The sequence below is a fragment of the Gymnodraco acuticeps genome, unplaced genomic scaffold (genome assembly GCF_902827175.1).
Source record: "Gymnodraco acuticeps unplaced genomic scaffold, fGymAcu1.1, whole genome shotgun sequence".
In the NCBI taxonomy this organism is placed as follows: Eukaryota; Metazoa; Chordata; class Actinopteri; order Perciformes; family Bathydraconidae; genus Gymnodraco; species Gymnodraco acuticeps.
In genome coordinates, this window is record NW_022991935.1 from 72,389 (window position 1) to 91,642 (window position 19,254).

General features: G+C 42.0%; 1 protein-coding gene across 9 annotated transcripts in view; it reads right to left on the reverse strand.

The window, feature by feature from the left end:
• Positions 1-593: 593 nt before the first annotated feature.
• Positions 594-19,254, reverse strand: part of si:dkey-30c15.10 (uncharacterized protein LOC559353 homolog) — a 30,090-nt gene continuing 11,429 nt past the window's right edge. For 8 of the 9 annotated variants that reach the window (XM_034200289.1, XM_034200297.1, XM_034200293.1 and 5 more), the window contains 11 exons: positions 18,932-19,058; positions 17,947-17,995; positions 17,556-17,609; positions 17,440-17,472; positions 17,328-17,355; positions 14,286-14,395; positions 13,743-13,796; positions 10,044-10,130; positions 6,170-6,277; positions 5,941-6,086; positions 594-1,799 (listed from right to left, as the gene is read on the reverse strand). In XM_034200289.1, the coding sequence (XP_034056180.1) occupies positions 1,640-1,799; positions 5,941-6,086; positions 6,170-6,277; positions 10,044-10,130; positions 13,743-13,796; positions 14,286-14,395; positions 17,328-17,355; positions 17,440-17,472; positions 17,556-17,609; positions 17,947-17,995; positions 18,932-19,058 (956 nt within the window). In that variant the 3' untranslated portion in view covers positions 594-1,639. The remainder of the gene's footprint in view (positions 1,800-5,940; positions 6,087-6,169; positions 6,278-10,043; positions 10,131-13,742; positions 13,797-14,285; positions 14,396-17,327; positions 17,356-17,439; positions 17,473-17,555; positions 17,610-17,946; positions 17,996-18,931; positions 19,059-19,254) is intronic. The other variant, XM_034200290.1, reaches the window with a different exon arrangement.

Genomic DNA, 19,254 nt, shown 5'->3' on the forward strand with positions numbered 1-19,254 from the left:
CTATGTCAATAAGTTTCTGTTTTTGTAGTGTATTGGTTTTTTGTAGATATTTCTCAACTATTCTTTATATATTCTATTGTGTATTCCTTGGATACTCTATTGATTGGGGGGACAGCTAAAATCTCACCTAGGGCATCATATTGGCTAGAACCGGCCCTGGGTACAAACCAAGAAATTCCCTGTACTGTAATACGGCCCAGCACCCAGGGTATAGTAATTTCATACAGACAATTGTACACAGCTGTTCCTTGCCCCACCCCTGTTATTGTCATTACCTTGAGCTCCATAGCACTCACCAGTGGCTCCACCCAGAGGAGCTATGGGAGGGACAGGAAGTCTAATTTCAGACCACTTCCTGTATGACATTCCTGACCCGAGCTGCCTTCCTGCCACTCACAGGCTGCGTACGTCAAGACATCTGTGGCCCTTCACATTCCTTTATATGGGCTTTAAATGTCTGTATGGGAGAGTGTGTTCTCTACTGGAAATACAAATATCACAGAGCCATTATTAATGAGATGCATTAGCCTTTGTAAAGACAATTGCATTCAAATAAAACATGCCTGATTTGTCAAGTTCACAAACATACACTGTTTTTGTAGCCATTTCAATCCATTACTTTATTGGGACCTTCCATTAAGTGCATAGAATGAGAGTTCACATGAATAACATTTATAACAAAAAGGGACAGACTGATAGGTGTAAACACATGGAAAGGACAGACAGAACAGATTACATTCATTGCAGCAGCATCACTACAGTCCCTTCTTACCTCACCACACCTCTCATCCACTGTTGTACAAATATAAAACAGGTTTTAATATGCAAATAAATGTGTTTTATGTGCAGTAACGCAAATTATATATTGGATATGAGAGAACACTGCAGACAAATGGCCCCAAGATGCCAGTACTGACAAGTATTAAGTCCTATTTTTTGTTCCATCACATTTGACAGAAACAGACAAGTCTGGGCTGATGATAGAAAACGTATTATTTCGCCCAACAGAAGCAGATATTGTCTGAATGACTATGAAAGGCTCCATTCCAACACTTGGAAGCATTCCTCCTAATGCTAATAATTCTTAGTGTTTCCTTCAAATACATTCTCATCCTACATTAGTTAAGTAGAGATTTCCCTCTCATTGTATATTTGTTTGTGTCACTATATATATATATATCTTTGTTTATCCTTCCAGTTTAACAATGCAAATACAATGTAAATTATCTCAAAAATACATTTGCTACAAGAAGATTTACCTTTGCTACTGAAAGTGACCAATTAGTATTGCCAACAGAAGCAGCTCTTTCCTCAAAATCATGAACAACAAATAATATTAGAACGGCCAACTGTAGCTTAGCAAATAAAAGTGTAAACCAACAGCTTTGATTGGATTCAGATTAAAAGAAATAGTATGAAAATCAAAGTCATCTCCTAACATTTTCTATATGAGATAAAGAAGGGTTTCGCTTTGTTTATGATTCATCAGTTTCATTTTAACTGTGAAGAGAAGCTCACCTCCTGCAGCTCTCCAACAATAATGTAAACCCTGATCCCAGCTCATCTACCTGACACACATACACTACCCTGTGTTTCCATGGAGCCTGGGCAGCAGGGATCTGGTGTTTCAGTGATGTAGTTACAGGATGCTCTCCCTCAGGTTCCCACTGCTGCACGTGTTGGACTGCTGACTTTGGGTTCCAGGTGTTCGGTTCCACGTGTGAAAGTCCAAAAGAGCCTGATTGAGCTGCTCCATCCAGTCCAGCCTCTCTTCTTTGGAGTCGGCTGAAAACCAACGCCTGAACAAAAACAACATCAGCCTTTAGGGAACTGTGTTTTTATGGGTACTTTGTTATTTTTTTAAAAAAAGGGAGTGTACAATATTGAGGGTCTGTATTTTACTTGAGCATTTACATTTTTTGCTACTTTGTACTTCTACTCAACTACAATTCAGAGGCAAATCGAGTACTTTTACTCTACCACATTTATATAATCAAAACATATACTAAATATTATTCTAAAGAGGGCCAATCTGCATAATGAGTACTTACTTGATGCTAATGCTTTTGTACTTTTTGTATACCTACTCTATAGTACATTTTACTTAAGTACAACATCTGAGTACTCCTTCCACCTTACACGTAATTGGGGCAACAGAGCTTTGAGGTTATGGCAGTTGGCAACTGTGCAATCCTGATGATGCCAAAATATGATGCCTTTTGGCCAGATTGCTCATGTTGTTAGAGCAGGGGGTCCAAACATTTTTCACTCAGGGCCAAATACAGAAAAATATACGAAGGGCTGGGCAAATCACTAGAGGTGAGGTATATTGCCTCATAAGTTAGGTTAAGGCTCTGACAGACCAAGCAGTCACCAAAGAACTCGCTGACGCCAACTGTTGCGTCGGCGTGTTTTCCTGCGTCTTGGCCATGTGTTGCACTGGAACACACCGCAAAGACTTCAGCCGAGCACGTACGAACTGCGCATGCGTGAGCGGCAATAACTCTCCTTACCAGCAGGCTGTGGTAGTGTGTATTCGTCATTCAAAAAGAGGCAACAACCGGAAGACAGAAGAAGAACAGACTACGTGATATAAACAACAAATAGCGTGTGCGTTCCATTTTCACTCTCGTCCATCGAAAACATGTTTCGTGCGGTACTGGAGTGTTGCTTGTGGAAGACATTCTCAAGCAACCGTTTCGCTTCTCATGCACTGATTCGCTAGCTGAACAGCCAATCAGAGTGATTTCTTTGTCCGACTGCCTGTACCTGACACACACGCCGATTCAACATGTTGAATCGGCCGTGCGTCGGCCATGAAAGGCGTGTCAAGGCCGCCGGTGCGGGACACACCAAAGTTGAGTTTGGGCGACAGGGCACGCTTCGTCGTCCGACTAACGAAAACGGACGATTTCGGCCTGGTGTGTCAGGGCCTTTAGATGTTAGCAGAATCAATCAAATGTAGGTCAATTTTGCTTGATAATTGAATTTCCAATAGAAAAAAACAGCCTACATCACATCTCTCTATAGCAGGGGTGCCCAACCAGTCGATCGCGATCGACCGGTCGATCGCGGGGAGATTCCCAGTCGATCGCGAGATGTGTCTAAAAATAGAACAACAATATTCTGTTTTATCGTTAATGTCCTATAACATAATCTTCCTGTGCCAGAATAATGCACTTGAACGCATCAAAGCTTTGTGATTGGCCGGCGTGACCCCATGTGTCGGGGCGCGGCTGGTGGGCAGTGCACTAGTTCGCTAATGTTGTCCGTGTCAACAGGAGTGACAGTCCGCACACAAGCAAAACATATATAATTCTCACTCCGAGTGGGAGGATGATTATGTTTGTATCTATTCAAATTCAAAGTCCATCTATCTCATCTGCAATGCGAGCGTGGCTTTATCGAAGAAGGGTAATTTAGGAGCGGCATTTCAAAACAGTGCACAAACGCTACGAGACGGAATTCCTTCCTAATTCTGCCCTACGCTCCAAAAGGGGAGGGGCCTGAAAGGACAGCTAAATGCACAGCAGTCCATTTTCACCAGGCCCAACAACAAGAGCAAGGCTGCTACCATAGCATCTTATCGTATCAGTCACGTTCTTGCGAAACACATGAAGTCTTTCAAAGATGGCGAAGTTGTGAAAGAAGCTTTCCTGGAGGCTGCCGATGCGTAATAAAAATAACAGTAGCATTTCAACAGGTTTTTGATATGATAAAAACTCAAGTTAGATACCGTTATTAATCAGCTGTAAGTTTGAGTTTGTTTGAACTTATTCATTATAATTATTGTACAAAATGGTATAATAATGCAAACTTAAATTGATTATAATCTATCAATTCAGGTTAAGAAACTAGTGTTGCTTGCATCCTATTTTAAATGCATTTATTTTTATACTCTACTAAAATGCAACAAAAAAAGGGTTTGATTCTATTAATTTAGTCTTTTTTATTGTACTTTGGCAGCAGATTCCTGTGTAGATTCAGATCTGAGTTGTCTTATTAGTAAGCCTAATTTATACTTTTGTAGCAACACTATTTTTATATAATGGCAAAGAAAGGGTTCAGAGTCTTTTATTTTGTTCCTGTGTCATATGTGGCAGCACTGTTCAATGTTTCTTGAAAAGTGACGTGTGTGAATAAACTCCAACTCTGTATCAACAACACTGTTGTGTAACTTCAGTTAAATACTTGTATGTGTGTAGATTAGAAAGAGGTAAAATAAAGGATCTGCAGTATTTTATGGAGTATTAATCGTACAAAGGTCAGTTTTATACAAGTAGAAGTGTGTATTTACCTGGTAGTAGGCTGTCAGTAATGGCTACGCCTCTCTATTTGGACTGGTAGATCTCGGCAGACTGGCAACTTTAAAAGTAGCTCTCGGTTCAAAAAAGGTTGGGCACCCCCTCATTAATTTTGTTTAAAAAAGTGTTCAGCTCATCTCTTATAAGAAGAATAGGAAAAGGTATATTTCAAACTTGTTATGCAAATAAGTTAGATGCAAAGATTTGTTAGAACATTTTATCAACTTGAATTGACTGAAATATTTGAAAATGAGGCTTATTGAATACTGTGTAAATAACTACAGGACGTAGTTTGGACACCCCTGATGTAGAGGCTGTTAATCTTAAATATTTTTACAGTAATTATACGGTTTCAATAGACATTTCAAACAGCAACCCAAACATTACTGTCTCAGAAGGCGTTTCTCATTGAATGTCAAAAGTAAAAACACCCCTGTGACATCACTAGTGGACATCAACATGAACACACAACCAATAAAAAGCAAATCCCGAGTAGTGGTTTAAAGCTCTCAATGATAAGTGACATAATTCAGGCGTATTTACTAGGGCTGTCAAGTTAACGCAAAAAAAAATTAACGACTCTAATTATTTTAACGCATGTGTATTTTTTGTCCTCGGCCGCCCCGTAGTTTCAGAGAGCATCAAGTTTAAAATACATTCTACAAGCTGATGCTGACAGCCCCGCTCCTGCCGCCCGCTTGTGGCAGACCCGGTAGACCACACTTCCACGTTCACCAACTGGCCATCGGGAGGGTGTGTGTATGTGTGGCGCGAGCGAGGCATACCTTACGTGTATTGCTGTTGTTAGCATCTGGTGCTAGCTAGCTGCGCTAACTGATATAAGGAGCTGTTTCAATGAAAACAGAGGAGCGACATTTCGCCGAGCACTTGACTTTATGTAGGTAGCCAGACAGTGGGACATTGAACGAAAAGTCAGCACACTAAGCACGGATAGTACACACACACACACACACACACACACACACACACACACACACACACACACACACACACACACACACACACACACACACACACACACACACACACACACACACACACACACACACACACACACACACACACACACACACACACACACACACACACACACACACACACACACACACACACACACACACACACACACCACACACACACACACACACACACACACACACACACACACACACCACACACACACACACACACACACACACACACACACACACACACACACACACACACACACACACACACACACACACACACACACACACACACACACACACTTGTATGAGAGGTTCCAGGTTGAATTGAGGCGAATATTTTTAATGTTCAGAGGTTGTTGTGTTTAATATTCATGAGAATATTTGTCATTGTTCAAATGATAATAAACACACATATAAAGCATATTTGTCCACTCATATGTTGATAAGAGTATTCAAAACTTGAAAAATATCCCTTTCAGGTACATTTAGAACAGATAAAAAATGTGCGATTAATTTGCGATTAACTATGGACAATCATGCGATTAATCGCGATTAAATATTTTAATCGACTGACAGCCCTAGTATTTACACTTCACTAACTGCCACATGATTATTAAAGCTTATTAGTGTTTATTCAGTCTTACTTGGCAAAGGTGTCCTGGCCGGCGTCCTGCTGCTGCGGGACGCTGCTCACCAGCTCGAAGGTGAACGGTCGCGCACACGAGTCCCTCTTCACAGGCCGCACACACTGACTGCTGGTGCTGGACAGAGAAATGCTGCCCTCTGCATCCTGGGAAGTAAAAACAGAAGCACAGTTAAAGCTATTTAAAGTAAATGGGTGATTCTTCTGTGTGTTGGTCCATACATCCATACCTTAGATTCTCTGTCATTGGGGTGGTTCCAGTAGGACATGGTGCATCCCATCAGAACAAAATATCGGCGATGCCACACCCCGTATCCACTGATCATCTCAAACATGGTCTGGGAACACATTAAGAGAGAGAGGGAATTTAAAACAACCGAACACAGAGAAATGCAGTTTAACTGTTTCCCACTGTTTTAGAAAGACATCCATTACGTCTTATTGGATTAGCGTACTACTTTATTGTATAGTTTAGCATAGACAGCAGCTCATTCCCACCGGATTGGGTAAAACTGCTACTTATGTTTTCATCTTTTAACAAACTCACAATTGTTTTTAAACTATTATGAGGAACATTGACGCAATTTACTCTGTGAATGTTAAGATTTAGTGGTAAACCTCTTGTTAGCCAGAGAGCCAGAGACACATTCTGTTAGGTCACCATCTCTGTCTGCACACCACCTGAAGCTAAACTTTGACACGACTAAACTGCTCTTCCTTCCAGGAAAGGCCTCTCCCATCAGTGACTTATCATAGGACCGAGAACTGTAAACAGGGACAAACCCATACAAATGACCCACTTATTTGCAATATGTAGTTTATAAGTACAGGAAGCTACAAATCCATTCCTAATCCAGGAGAGAGTGCAGGTTCTGGTCCAGGATATTGCAATCACGTGCCTTGATTTATTCAATCCTAGGCTGGTGTGCCCGCATATGTCACCTGACCTTTGCATTCCATCCAGAGCGCAGCACAGCTGGTCTTGAGCTTCCCTTAGTTCTCCCTTATTGCCCAGCTGCTCAACTCCCAGTGGCTGCTCTAATCCCATTCAAGACACTGGTACGTGCTTTTCAAGGTCCAGTAATGGCGCTTTTCCACTGCAGCACGTAGCACGGTTTAAGCGGGCCGGGTTGTTTTCCACTAGGGGTAGTTCCGGCTCAATGTTGCTTTTTCACCTTTTTTCTGGCCCTCCGAAATCGAGGTTCTTACCGGGTCAACAACCGGGCTGAATGGTCAGAGAGAATCGCTGGCAAGGGGGCTACAACTACAACAAAATGAACATATTTTACCGGGATTTAATTGTAATACACGTTTTAAAATTATGCCGAAGTAACAACATACTGATACCGGTCTGCAGACAGACGGCAGGCGGAAAACCTTTTAAAATGCGTGTTTTCTGAATGGAGATCGGCTAAGCTAACGCAGTATATGCTCCGACCGTCCACACTCACAACAATGGCCTATACAGACATAAATAAACCAGCGACTGTATTCGCCATGACACAGACAGTCTGTGGTTTGTACTTGTTTAACTTTTGTCTAGTTTATGAGGAGCTGTGAGCTCTGAGTGCTAACAGCTAACGGCTGATGTTTTGGTTTTGTGGTTCGCATTGAAGATGAGGTCACGGCAGTTTTACACAGCGTCGCTCCGCCCGCCGAACAACAGCCGATCGCCCCGCCTACACTGCGTTACTATAGTTACTACCCCCATTACTAAACTGTAATGGAAACGCAGCATAAAGTGAGCCTGGCATAGCAAGGCCTAACCCAGGGGTCTGCAACCTTTTTGACCAAAAGAGCCATTTTGTCCCCTTTTCCACCAATTTTTCTTTGTCTGGAGCCGCAAAACATATTTGATAGCTTATAAAGTTGTATATATTGTTACATCATAGTCAAAAACTACAGTTTTTTGCATTTATTATACATTATAGATAACTGTTTACCTCTAATAATAAACAAAGAACTCTTATAAGGAAAATACAAAAAATACACAGGCCTACTTTAAAATAAATCAACACAGCACTTGGGGAGTCCTCTGCACATTTGAAGAAAATGAATATAATTAAAATGGGCCCACTTTGAAATAAATAAAACATAGATAGATGTTAAATGTTAAAAAGAGTTAACGGATTGAATTATGACTGAAGATCGTCAGCTGTCTTCCTCTTCCGTGTTTTTCCTCCAATACGTAAAGGCTGCAGCACCTTTTGACAACTTCTCTCTAGCAAGTAAGCTAGCATGGTTTGCTGTGAAAGCATATAACTCTGTCCACGCAGAACGACACCCTCTGTGTTCCTCCAATACTTTTCTTTGATTTATCCATAGTTCGCTCATCGAGCCGGGGGTCAGGTTATTCACCGCAGCAGGATATGACGCATATTTTAGTAGACCTAATTAAAACCGTTTTTAAAAAGAAAAAAATTATGTGTCACAGTATCACCTCAAAATACGAAACATTTTCAACCGTGCAACAAAATAGAAATAGTACTAAAAATATTTGTATTTTATTCCCTTCTTATTTTTGTCTAAGCTCAAGGGAGCCAGAGTAGAGGGCTTAAAGTGTTAGTCTACTACAAATAAACACAACGTTTATCTTCTGTTAACTTGGTTTATTCAATCAACGTGCATAACACCAATACAGAGCCATTCACGAACAGTGGACCTCATGCTACAGGTCGACACAGACTAACTGCGCATGCGTTTCACAGTCTCAAGAGGGCAACCTAGACTACCGTAAGGCCAGTAGTATAGGCGCAAAGAGATTACATGTTAACATAAAGAGCCGCATGCGCATGCCGACCCCTGGCCTAACCATACCGTACTAAGCCGTGCTAGGTCCTGCAGTGGAAAAGCGCCATTAGTCTCAGGCTCATCTTACATCCAGGCTGGTCAAACAGTACACCGAGCTCGTCCACTAGACTCTGCTACTGCTTCACTATGAAGGGGGCCTGGCTACCGCCCGACATACCGCTCATATGTTTGTATAATGCTTAGACGTTTGGATGTTTAATAAACCACCACTATTAAGATATGAAAGTGAGCCTGCTTATCACGTTCAATTATGTTTTTGTATTTATTTTTTAGGAGGATTAATATTGTATATTCCATCAAAATGCATTTTAAACAACACATTTAGTTGACTAAACACTCAAAAATAGGCAGATCCACTCGTGTCTTACATAGAGCAGTGATAATTTAAACCAGTAAATGTACGCATTCACCTCAGTTGCCTTTCTACTTCCTCATGGGGGGACCAGGTACCCCTCAACAAAAACATGCATGTTTTCTATCCTGCCTCCAAAATGGTGGAACGAGCTCTCCTCTGATATCAGGACAGCAGATATTCTCACATCTTCCTTTGCAGACTGAAATCCCTTCCGTCTCATTTGAACCTCTGCTCTAGCACTCAAAATGGTGTTATGGCAATCCTTATTACAGCGTATTTCTGGCATATTCATTAAGGTCACATGGTAAGCTATATGATGTGTGTTACTGAGTTGGGTCACAGAGTTAGAGAGACAATGGTCGTTCTGAATGATCAATAGATGTATTCATTTTAAGTGAGCTGACACCGAGGTTGGAGGAAGTTCAGAGAAGGCCTCAGGTTATAAAAACAGTTAACCTTTGTTAGTTTACTTCTAAGGATGTCATGAAATTATGACTTTTAAACATATACAAGTGTGGCATTCAGAGGGAAAAACATGTGACGTTTTGTGTGGTAGGCTGCATGATAAAAATGGTTAGGGAAAATGTGTGTGTGTTCATTGCAGTGGCTATATATGCTGTATGATTGTTGCTACTGTTGGGGGACATTTCCGCAATTGGCAGGTGATGTTGTACTCCAAGATTATTGTTGTTGTTGTTGCGCAACTGAATAATAATTAATCTCAACCAATGTCTGTTTGTGTTTTATTTATCTCTCTCTGTGTTAACATTAAGGTTGGTGAGCCATAAATTGCACTAACAATGGTATGGCTTATTTAACTTGCAGTTCTAAAAATATATCCTTAATGGTTGTCGCTTTGGATATAGGCGTCAGCTAAAGATGGACATGTAAGCAATGCAGAAAGAGTTTTTGAAAATAAGCATCACCACATTACTGACCAGGAAGCCTTGGTGCTGTACACTAGAGTGCCCCTTGCTGTTCAGCTGCAGGTAGATGTTGCCCTCTAGAGGAGAGAGGAAAGGCACCTGCAGTGTGGGGAAGAAGAGGGGGGGGGGGCACTGTTAAACTGGTTTAACGTGGAAGACAAACAGAGCAGCAAAAAACAGAAAATATTTTAAAGAATTTCCTTCCAACATAGCCTTTTAGATATTCTGATTGTCATTATGAGAAGGTACCGCATTTTGGAGTGACGTGTAAATGTATTGTGAATATGTGCATGAATAGATTACACTAGGAAGAAGCATCTAGGGCAGGGGAACCTTTTTCCTCTCAAGGGCCATTTCAATTTTTACAACATCCTCCGAGGGCCGTACAAATTATTGACCTCTGCTTAAACTAAAATCACAGCCCATTAATTTCGCCTTTCTTTCATGCTGTGCAAAGAAAAAGCAACCTCTTAATCCAGATATGTCACCATGATTCGCACGTGCACGGTGGTGGCATGACCACCAAAACCTCCTCTAGGAGGGTCCGGGAAGATTTTTTTTTTTTTTTTTTTTTTTAAATGTTGAAGTTAAAAGCATCAATCTGGTGCACTTTGAGAGCAACATTAGGAGATCTATGGATACATCTCTCAACATCATATGAAACAGAACTGTAAGCAGATTTTCTTTATGGATATTTTACAAATCACTCTCCTTTTAAACTTTATTCTTGTTTATTAATAACAACTTTTTTTTTTACTGTCATATAGTATTTTATACTTGTTTACTTTATTCTCTTAATGTTGTATATAACTAATGATCATATAAAGATGTGCCTTTACCTCACTGGTTGGAGAAAAAGCTTCTTATATTCGTTAGCATAGCTAGCTAACAAGATGCTAATAACAACAAAGTTATTGACTGTATGATCAGTATGACAGATGACCAGATCGCCACGGGGCTTTCAGCTAAAGACACAGCCACGAACAAAATGTGACATGTGTACGGCTCCTTATCTGAAGTTCCGGAGCCGCAGACACGGTTCCAGAACAAAATGACTCAGGGTGCATCTGAGATTAGAGAGGGTGCAGTGGTAAAGTGCTATTTTTATAAGTGGGGAGTGGACCTAACACCCTCTAGGGGGGTCCTCACCTCCTCTAAGGGTGTCCCGGGGCATGCTCCCCCGAGAAGATTTTTTTTTTTTAAATATTGAAGTTGAAAGCATCAATCTGGTGCACTTTGAGAGCAAAATGAAGAGATCTATGGATCCATGTGTTCTTTGCTTGATTCATGCCTTCTCAGTCCCTTATCACGTAGCCTATAAGAGCATGGCGCCAGTTGTTGTAGCCAGTTGTGGTGAAGGCATCTGACTTACTTGAACCGAAATGTCTACATGCACTCCAGTTCGAAACCCGCTCCTGCCGCCACTGCGTCAGGCCGTTGTGTCCTTGGGCAAGACACTTCACCCGGATTTGCTCCTGTGGTTAATGTCCACAGTACATGTATGATACTAATGTGTACTTGTAAAAGCGCCTCGATGACTTCGAGGCGTGAAGATGGACGGTGTGGCGCTGTGCAATGATCATCAGATCAAGGGGTGAAACCCGCCGCTGCTGCGTCTGTAAAGCCGTTGTGTCCTTGGGCAAGACACTTCACCTGAACTTGCTCCTGTGGGTATTGTCCACAGTACATGACCATTGCATGTATGATATGTGTAATGTGTATTTGTAAAGCGCTTTGAGCATCTGGAAAAGCGCTATAATAAATGTGAATTATTATTATTATTATAGCAGAAGATGGCATTTTTCACATGAATATTCCAGCCAATCTCTGTTTTAAAACCATGAGCTGCAAAATGAGCGCCTTACCCCACTGAACAGGCGAGTTGGGTACTTTTTTTAAATATACCTGGGCAGGCTCTGTTTTGCCGAGGTCCCCTGGCACTTGCGGGCCGCTGAGGGGTGGCGGTGTTTGGGGCAATGAAGACGGCTGCGGCTGCTCCGCCTCCGTGGGCGAGGTGGGCAAAGCCGGCGAGTCGGGCGTTAGTGTCCACGACAGTGGCCGCGGGTAACGTAATGTCCTCATGATCTGAACTGCTATTACCTGCAGTAGATGCAGTGTTACTGCGATAAGGGCTGGTTGTTTTAACCATTTACTGATGTCCATCATTGACTGCTGTGTAAGCACCTTGCAGATGACGAACGCGCAGCGCACGCACACCTGACATAATAACGCTACTTACCGTTTAAATTGACTAACTAAATGCAGCAGACAATGTTATTCAACCACAATTAATTTTATTTCAACTAAATTATTATTTTATATGTCATATTTTTCACTTTTCATTTTTCAAATGAGGGTGCAATGCACCCTTATGCACCCCGTAGAACCGGGCCTGCGGAGCCGCGTTCTGGTGCTCTCCGTCAGCTCTACACCCCTGTCAGACGAGACATACACCACGTGATGACACGGCTCGTGTTGTGTTCAAGGACCCTGAACTTGGCCAGGAAAAACAGGCACTCGCTTGTTTAATTATTTTGCGGTCTAGATTTCTTAAATATTTTTTTTTTGCGTGTGTTTATAAATTACCTCAAGGGCCGTATCAAATTCCCCACCCCTGATCTAGGGTGTGGGTATCAATATATAATATAGCAAGCATATATCTCTTGAAGCAATTAGTCATTTCCCATACATTTGCTTTTGGAATAAAAATAACATAATGGATAGTGTTTTTGATTTATGAGATCAGATTGGAAATAGCTTGAGCTAATAAAAGCATTCACCACAAACACAGCGGCAGTTCATTTGTTAAGTCATGAGTCAGAGACTAGTTCATGTTAAAGGTGACATGTCATGCTTTTCCGGTTATTACCCGTCCCCTTGTGTGTTATGAAGGTTTTTATGCATGTAAATGGTGTGCAGAGTCAAAACTCTCAAAGTACACCATGTAGCGAATAAAACTCTAACACAGAAAATACCTCCCCAAAACGCCTCGTTGGTAAAACGTCATTGTCCATTTGATTCTTCCGGGTACATCATGATGTCATGTCGTCCCCGGAACGAAATGGACCAATCCGTGGAGCCGTTACGTTACGTCCGCGGAGCCGTTACGTTAAGCCCCCGCTGATTGGTCCAAATTGACCAATCCACGGACTTCCTCACACACTCAGTGCAGGCAGCTCTGCTGATTTCTCCTTCCTGGCTGCAGGCTGATAACAGATAGTTGGGATCGCGACGAAATTCTCTCTGCAGACCCATTCTCTCTGCAGACCCATTCTCACAGCGTTTATCAACCTTTTTCTTACTCAATATCAAGCCACACTTATTGTTTTTACTTCGGCTGTGACTTTGTGTGTGCTCAGGATGAGTTTGGCTGTGTATCGCTAAACAAGGAAACAACACCTCCACGGAGCTCAGCGCGATTCACAACGTCCCGACTGGTTCCGACCAATCGGAGCACACTGGGCTCACAGGGAGGGGGGGGCAAGAGCTGCAACGAGCCGTTTAGTGGAGAGAGTGAATACTGCTGAATACACATACTTTACAGAGATACTGTATGGGAAACCAATGTGAGTTTGGAAAATTGCACAGTATAAATCTATTCCAGTAGACCTCAACAATGGAATTATGATCAGTGGAAATGGCCATGACATGGGACCTTTAAAGAAAACAGTGAGAGGTGAAGGGCTGGCAGTGTTGTGAAAAGAGTGAAACCTTTTCCTGAAATTCATCTCCCAGCAGCCTCCTGATTTTGCCTTCAAGTTTCATCTGAGTGAAGGAAACAGGACAGAGGGGGAGGGAGGCAGAAAGGGAGGGGCAGACATGTTACATCACCAATGTGGCACCCGTGTGAGAAAAATAAAAGCACCAAAGGAGTGTATAGTGGTTTCTGCAGCACAGTGGATGTTTTACACAGGCCATGTTTTTCCCTTTGAATCTTATCACATTATTAACTATTACCACAAAAACGATTTGTGTCTGAACCTAAACTAATCCACCAAACTTCATTCATGAGTTGTTTTTACTTGCCTGAAAAAAATCTTTATGGATGTGGCTAAGGCTTGTTAAGATATATGAACATATCAAATAATCTGTTTAAATATTAACATTATTCATCTGATGAACAATCCTGCTTTCACAGAACTGCTCAGTTGCAGACCTCATTTCCAGACAGACGGATAAAGAATTGTATTAACCTTTAATTCCTAATTTAGGATGGCAAAAACCCTGAGTATGTTCCTTTTCATGACAGATTACCTTATCCAGAGGGAACTTGCCGTGTCCCAGAGAGGCCAAGTCAATCTTATGGGAGCCCACCAGACAAAAGTTGCTGGAGCGACGAGGGTTGAGAGCAGGAAGAGCTGCAGCTGAATGATAAGGAAAAGCAGAATGATAAACTCACAACAGTCAGTAATATGCATTTGTATATTTTCTAAACATTTAACATTCTAGAGCAATTGTTGATTTAAACAGGGATATAATTAGGGATGCACCGATGCAACATTTCTTGGCCGATGTTAATAACAATTTGGCCGATGCTTTAATGTAATTTTTTTTCCACTTGTCATTCCACTTTCTGCCAGGAAAAACAAATAATTGTTCTCGCAAAATGGTTTCAGTTTCAAAGGCTGAGCCAGTTCGTTATTATAACATCATAGTACGCCGTTTAGAAAGTGCGCAGCTCTGCCTGCTGTGACGGCCCGTCCACACGGCGGCGTGCGTTGAAGCTTCAACGCTTCTGCCCATTCACTTTGAATGGGGTGACGTCACACTCTGCCGAACTGCTTTGTGGTTCCGTCGCTTCGCTCGCTTCAAAAGTTGAGCAATGTTCAACTTTTGAAGCGTCAGCCAATCAAATCATATGCCAGTACAAGCTCTAGCCAATCAAACCACGTGCTTGTGTGTCCGGGCGGGAGATTCATGTGATTGGTTGTTGGTCGAGTTTCAGACACGCCCACCGGCAAGCTTCAACGCATGCCGCCGTGTGCGCGCTGCGGGAGGGGACCGGTGAGCGGACCGGTGAGCGGAGCAAAACACACCTTTAGAGTTAGACCTATCACACTGACTTAGTTATAAATATGTTTATTCTTCACTGTCGGGTCACTCTTTACTGGATCAGCGAGCGGCATGAGACAATACTGACGGGCTGTCAGGAGAGAGAGAGAGGAAAAGCGAGCGCTCCGTTCCGTGTCAACGGAACACTTTTTGCCAACTGCAAATCCCCACACTGCCGACATGTTGTTTTTTTGTTTTCTTTAGTTAATGTTTTTATTTTATATAAGCGAACTACGGGTGCCGCAGATGTAACGGATCGCGAGAAAAAAACAACAAAAACATTGGCGACTGCCATCGGTGAATGTCACCTCATTTGCCGATGGCAGTAAATAGGGCGAACATCGGCAGACGCCAATGTCTGGCCGATGTATCAGTGCATCCCTAGATATTAGGGATGCTCCGATCGCCAATTGCCGATCCGATCGAGTGGGCGGGGCCTGTGGGGATCTTCTATTTAAAGTGATGTTTAAAACTCAGTTAATGGGGCTCATTCACTGGAGCTTCCACAAACAACATAATTATTACATTCAAATGAAGTACATTATTCAAGTTTACATTAACTTTGGATAATAACACGGGAGAAATTAGCGGAAGCGCTCTCTTTTCCTCTCTCTCTCTCCTGACAGCCTGTCAGTATTTCATGCAGCTCACTGATCCAGTAATGAGTGACCCGACAGTAAAGAATAAATATATGTATAACTAGTTTAGCTTGTTCCAGAGGTAGATAAAATAGCTAAGTGTGTTAGGTCTAACTCTTAGAGTGTTTTGCTCCGCTCACCGGTCCGTCACAGCGGGCGGAGCTGTAGGATTTCTGCTTCACACACGTTGCATACCGCTATTTTATTGTCATTTTAGGACACCTTAAAATACAGCCAGACCGGTGAAGCCATTTTGGCGAGCTTGTTTTGCAAATTGACGTGCACGAGCCTTTTGGGGGGGCGTGGTTAAAGCGCACACACACAGGTACTTCTCAGGCATGACGGGTAATCTCTGACGTTTCTCTCTCTCAAAAGTTGGGCCATTCTGTCTTCATGCGCCAATGAGCAACTCTCATAGGAATGAATGAGGCCCCACCTCCCACGCTGTATCCAGTTCTTATTAGGGGTTTCACCAACTAATCGACTAGTCGACTACCTTTACCACTAGTCGGCGCTGTAGGCCCTAGTCGTGAAAAAAATGGAGGTAAACGAGGTGCTGCAAAATGCTTCAAAACACGTCCGACATTCTTATGTATGGCAGTACTTCAACAAAGATGTAACCAACTCCACAGTGAAGTGTCAGTTGTGTACAGCTGTACAACAAAAATACATCTGCTATGCGCAACCATCTGAAGATGAGACTCCCGCTGCCGACAGCTAGCACTAGCAGTAATGCTAGCACCAGTGAGCAACGGACCGGCGTCAGCACAGGACAGAGGCAGACGAGCAGCAAGAAAAAACGGGTCTACAGTGATGCGGATGATGAGCTAGGTTTACTGCCAGCGGACACCGCATATCCCCACAATGGATAACCCACTGGAGTGGTGGGCAGAAAACGTGCACCGCGTCCCCGTTTAGCCAAGCTTTCGAGGAGCTACCTGGCTATTCCAGCCACAGGCACCCCGAGTGAGAGGGTTTTTTCCCTGGCAGGCAACACTGTCACCCGAAAGCGGTCAAGCCTCCTTCCCTCACATGTCGATGCGTTGGTGTTCCTCAACGCAAACCAAACATCTGGAAAGGTGGACGTTATCGTGGAGGACAGCGAGTAAAGTGTTGCGCACTGGATTTACGTGGCATTTCAGTAAACAGAGTTTTTTGCTGTTGATTTTGGTGAGTCCAGTTACTGTTTGTTATTTACTAAGTCCAGTTACTGTTTGTTATTTACACAGCCATGTAACACAAATTAAAATGCAGTGTTTAATGTAACTGTATGAGTTCCGATATAAAATACAGTTGTACACCTCTCGTTGTGTGTCTTTATTATGACGTAACGACTAGTCGGCTGCTATTTTGAAAAACGTGTCGACTAGTAAATATTGGTAGTTGTGAAACCCCTAGTTCTTATTATACATCCATGGTTTTGCCGCGCAGAGAAAAGTGTCATGTATTTTACGTCATCATTTTACGTCATGCGATCGGCATTTTTAGAGAGCACAGTTCGATCGGCAGAGAGTGCGTATCGGCCGATATCGATCAGCGGCCGATCGATCGGAGCATCCCTAGATTATAATATCAGAAGTACTGACCAAAATAAAACTCAACTTACATGTCAGGCTGTGACTGTGACTGGATCTCTGTAAATGCAAAATAAAAGGTTTAGGTGAGAGGTTAAATAACATACTCTATGATTGGGACGGGACATTTAACGGGATACTCACTTTGAGGGTGTTCAGAAGCTTTCTTGGCGTAACCTGAATATGAGCAAACAACTTAACCTAATCAGTATTTTTTTGGTAAATGCACACATGGCTCATTTATTTGTCTGCCGACTTACCCGTGACTTGGCGCTGGCCCGGTCCATGCTGCTGTTACCACCTGAAGTGTGGGACTAGAATGGCACAAAAACAGAACATTTGTAGATTATGTGCCTAATAATGCTGTTATACCCACAATGTACCAGAAAAACCTGTTAAGACAACGAGCATGCTAAGAAAATTAGTGTGCTAACCAGATGCATGCCTCCCAGCCCACCAAAATAAAAACCCCATTGGTCAACAACATGCAAGCTAACATCACGTTAAGCCAACAACATGCTGAGCTGCCTAGCATACTAAACTTGGAAATGTTATTTCACAATGGAAAAAATAATTTTTCAGTCTATTATAGATATTTGATTGAAAACATAGCAAAATATGAGTTCACATCAATATGTTGAAAGTTCTCACCAGGCTGTAGACCTCCACATCTATCTCAAAGGATGAGCGGATATCCTTCCTTAAATATCAAGAGGACAAAAGAGTATACGTTGCAATAATCTATATATTCCCACTCAAATTATCACATTTATGCAGGCATGAGACTTTTCACATTTAAAAAGGCAAGTGAGCAAGATCATAAATAAGAAACTCAACACGTGTAACAAATGTGTTCTACTAAAGCAGTGATTCTCAAATGGGGGTATGCGGACCCCTAGGGGTACGTTGGGGTACTGCAGGGGGTACGTGAGTTTAAAAAAACTAAAAAAATGTAATTAAAAAAAATACCATGCATGATTACAAAAATAATCTTAGAACAAGTTAAATAGAAAACACAATTTTATAAAAAATATTCCTAGAACCACCAAGGGGGTCCTCATATAAACATGTCAAATGTGTGTATTATATTTTATAGTTTTGCATAATATATCATTTTGTTCATTGGTTTGTGAAACAGATATTACTTCAGTGGAAAAAGTCCTTGGAAAAATCAGTTTTTAAAAAATGTCGTTATGTTATTTTTTTTTCATGCATAAAATGAAAATATCCTTAGTTTGCTTTAATGCATGAATGAGTTAATAAATCACACACATCACTATATTGGAATTATTTGTATAGGCTTTTTCGATCAAAAATGTTCGGGCTGGTCAGGGGGTACTCGGCTGAGAAAATGTTTCAAAGGGGTACACTACTGAAAAAGGTTTGAGAAGCACTGTACTAAAGGACAAGCTGTTTGGATGTTACCATTCATTTATAGTTTGTTAAAAGCATTTTAAGCCCAAAACCAGGGTGTCTATCACTGATTTAAACAATAGGAATAAATGGTTTTGTTTACTTGTGAAAAAACATTCTGTCAATTCAGAAAAATAAAGTATGTAGTATGTAAAAGCAGCAAATATGTTCCAGGATTGATGCATAATATTTTGTTAAACGCAATAACAACGCAGCAGCTTACAGGATGACAGAAGTAGGGAAGGAGATGGTGTCTCCGTTCTTAGCATCAGCAGCCGTGGCCAGCGGCGTGGCATCGATGTTGCAGGGCCCGTAGCGGATCAGCACGAAAAAGAAGTGACTCGGCCGACCTAAACACAAAAAACGTAGTCCTTTCTAACTGGATGTCAAACAGGTCATTTGTATTAGCTAAGCCCTGCATTTTGAAAACGTGTTTTTATTAAACCTATACATATGAACAATATGGGACTACTGTGGCTGACGGGTGCACATGCGCTGCAATGGCGTAAAACCCTGTCATTAGGAGAAACACGCTGCAACTTCAGA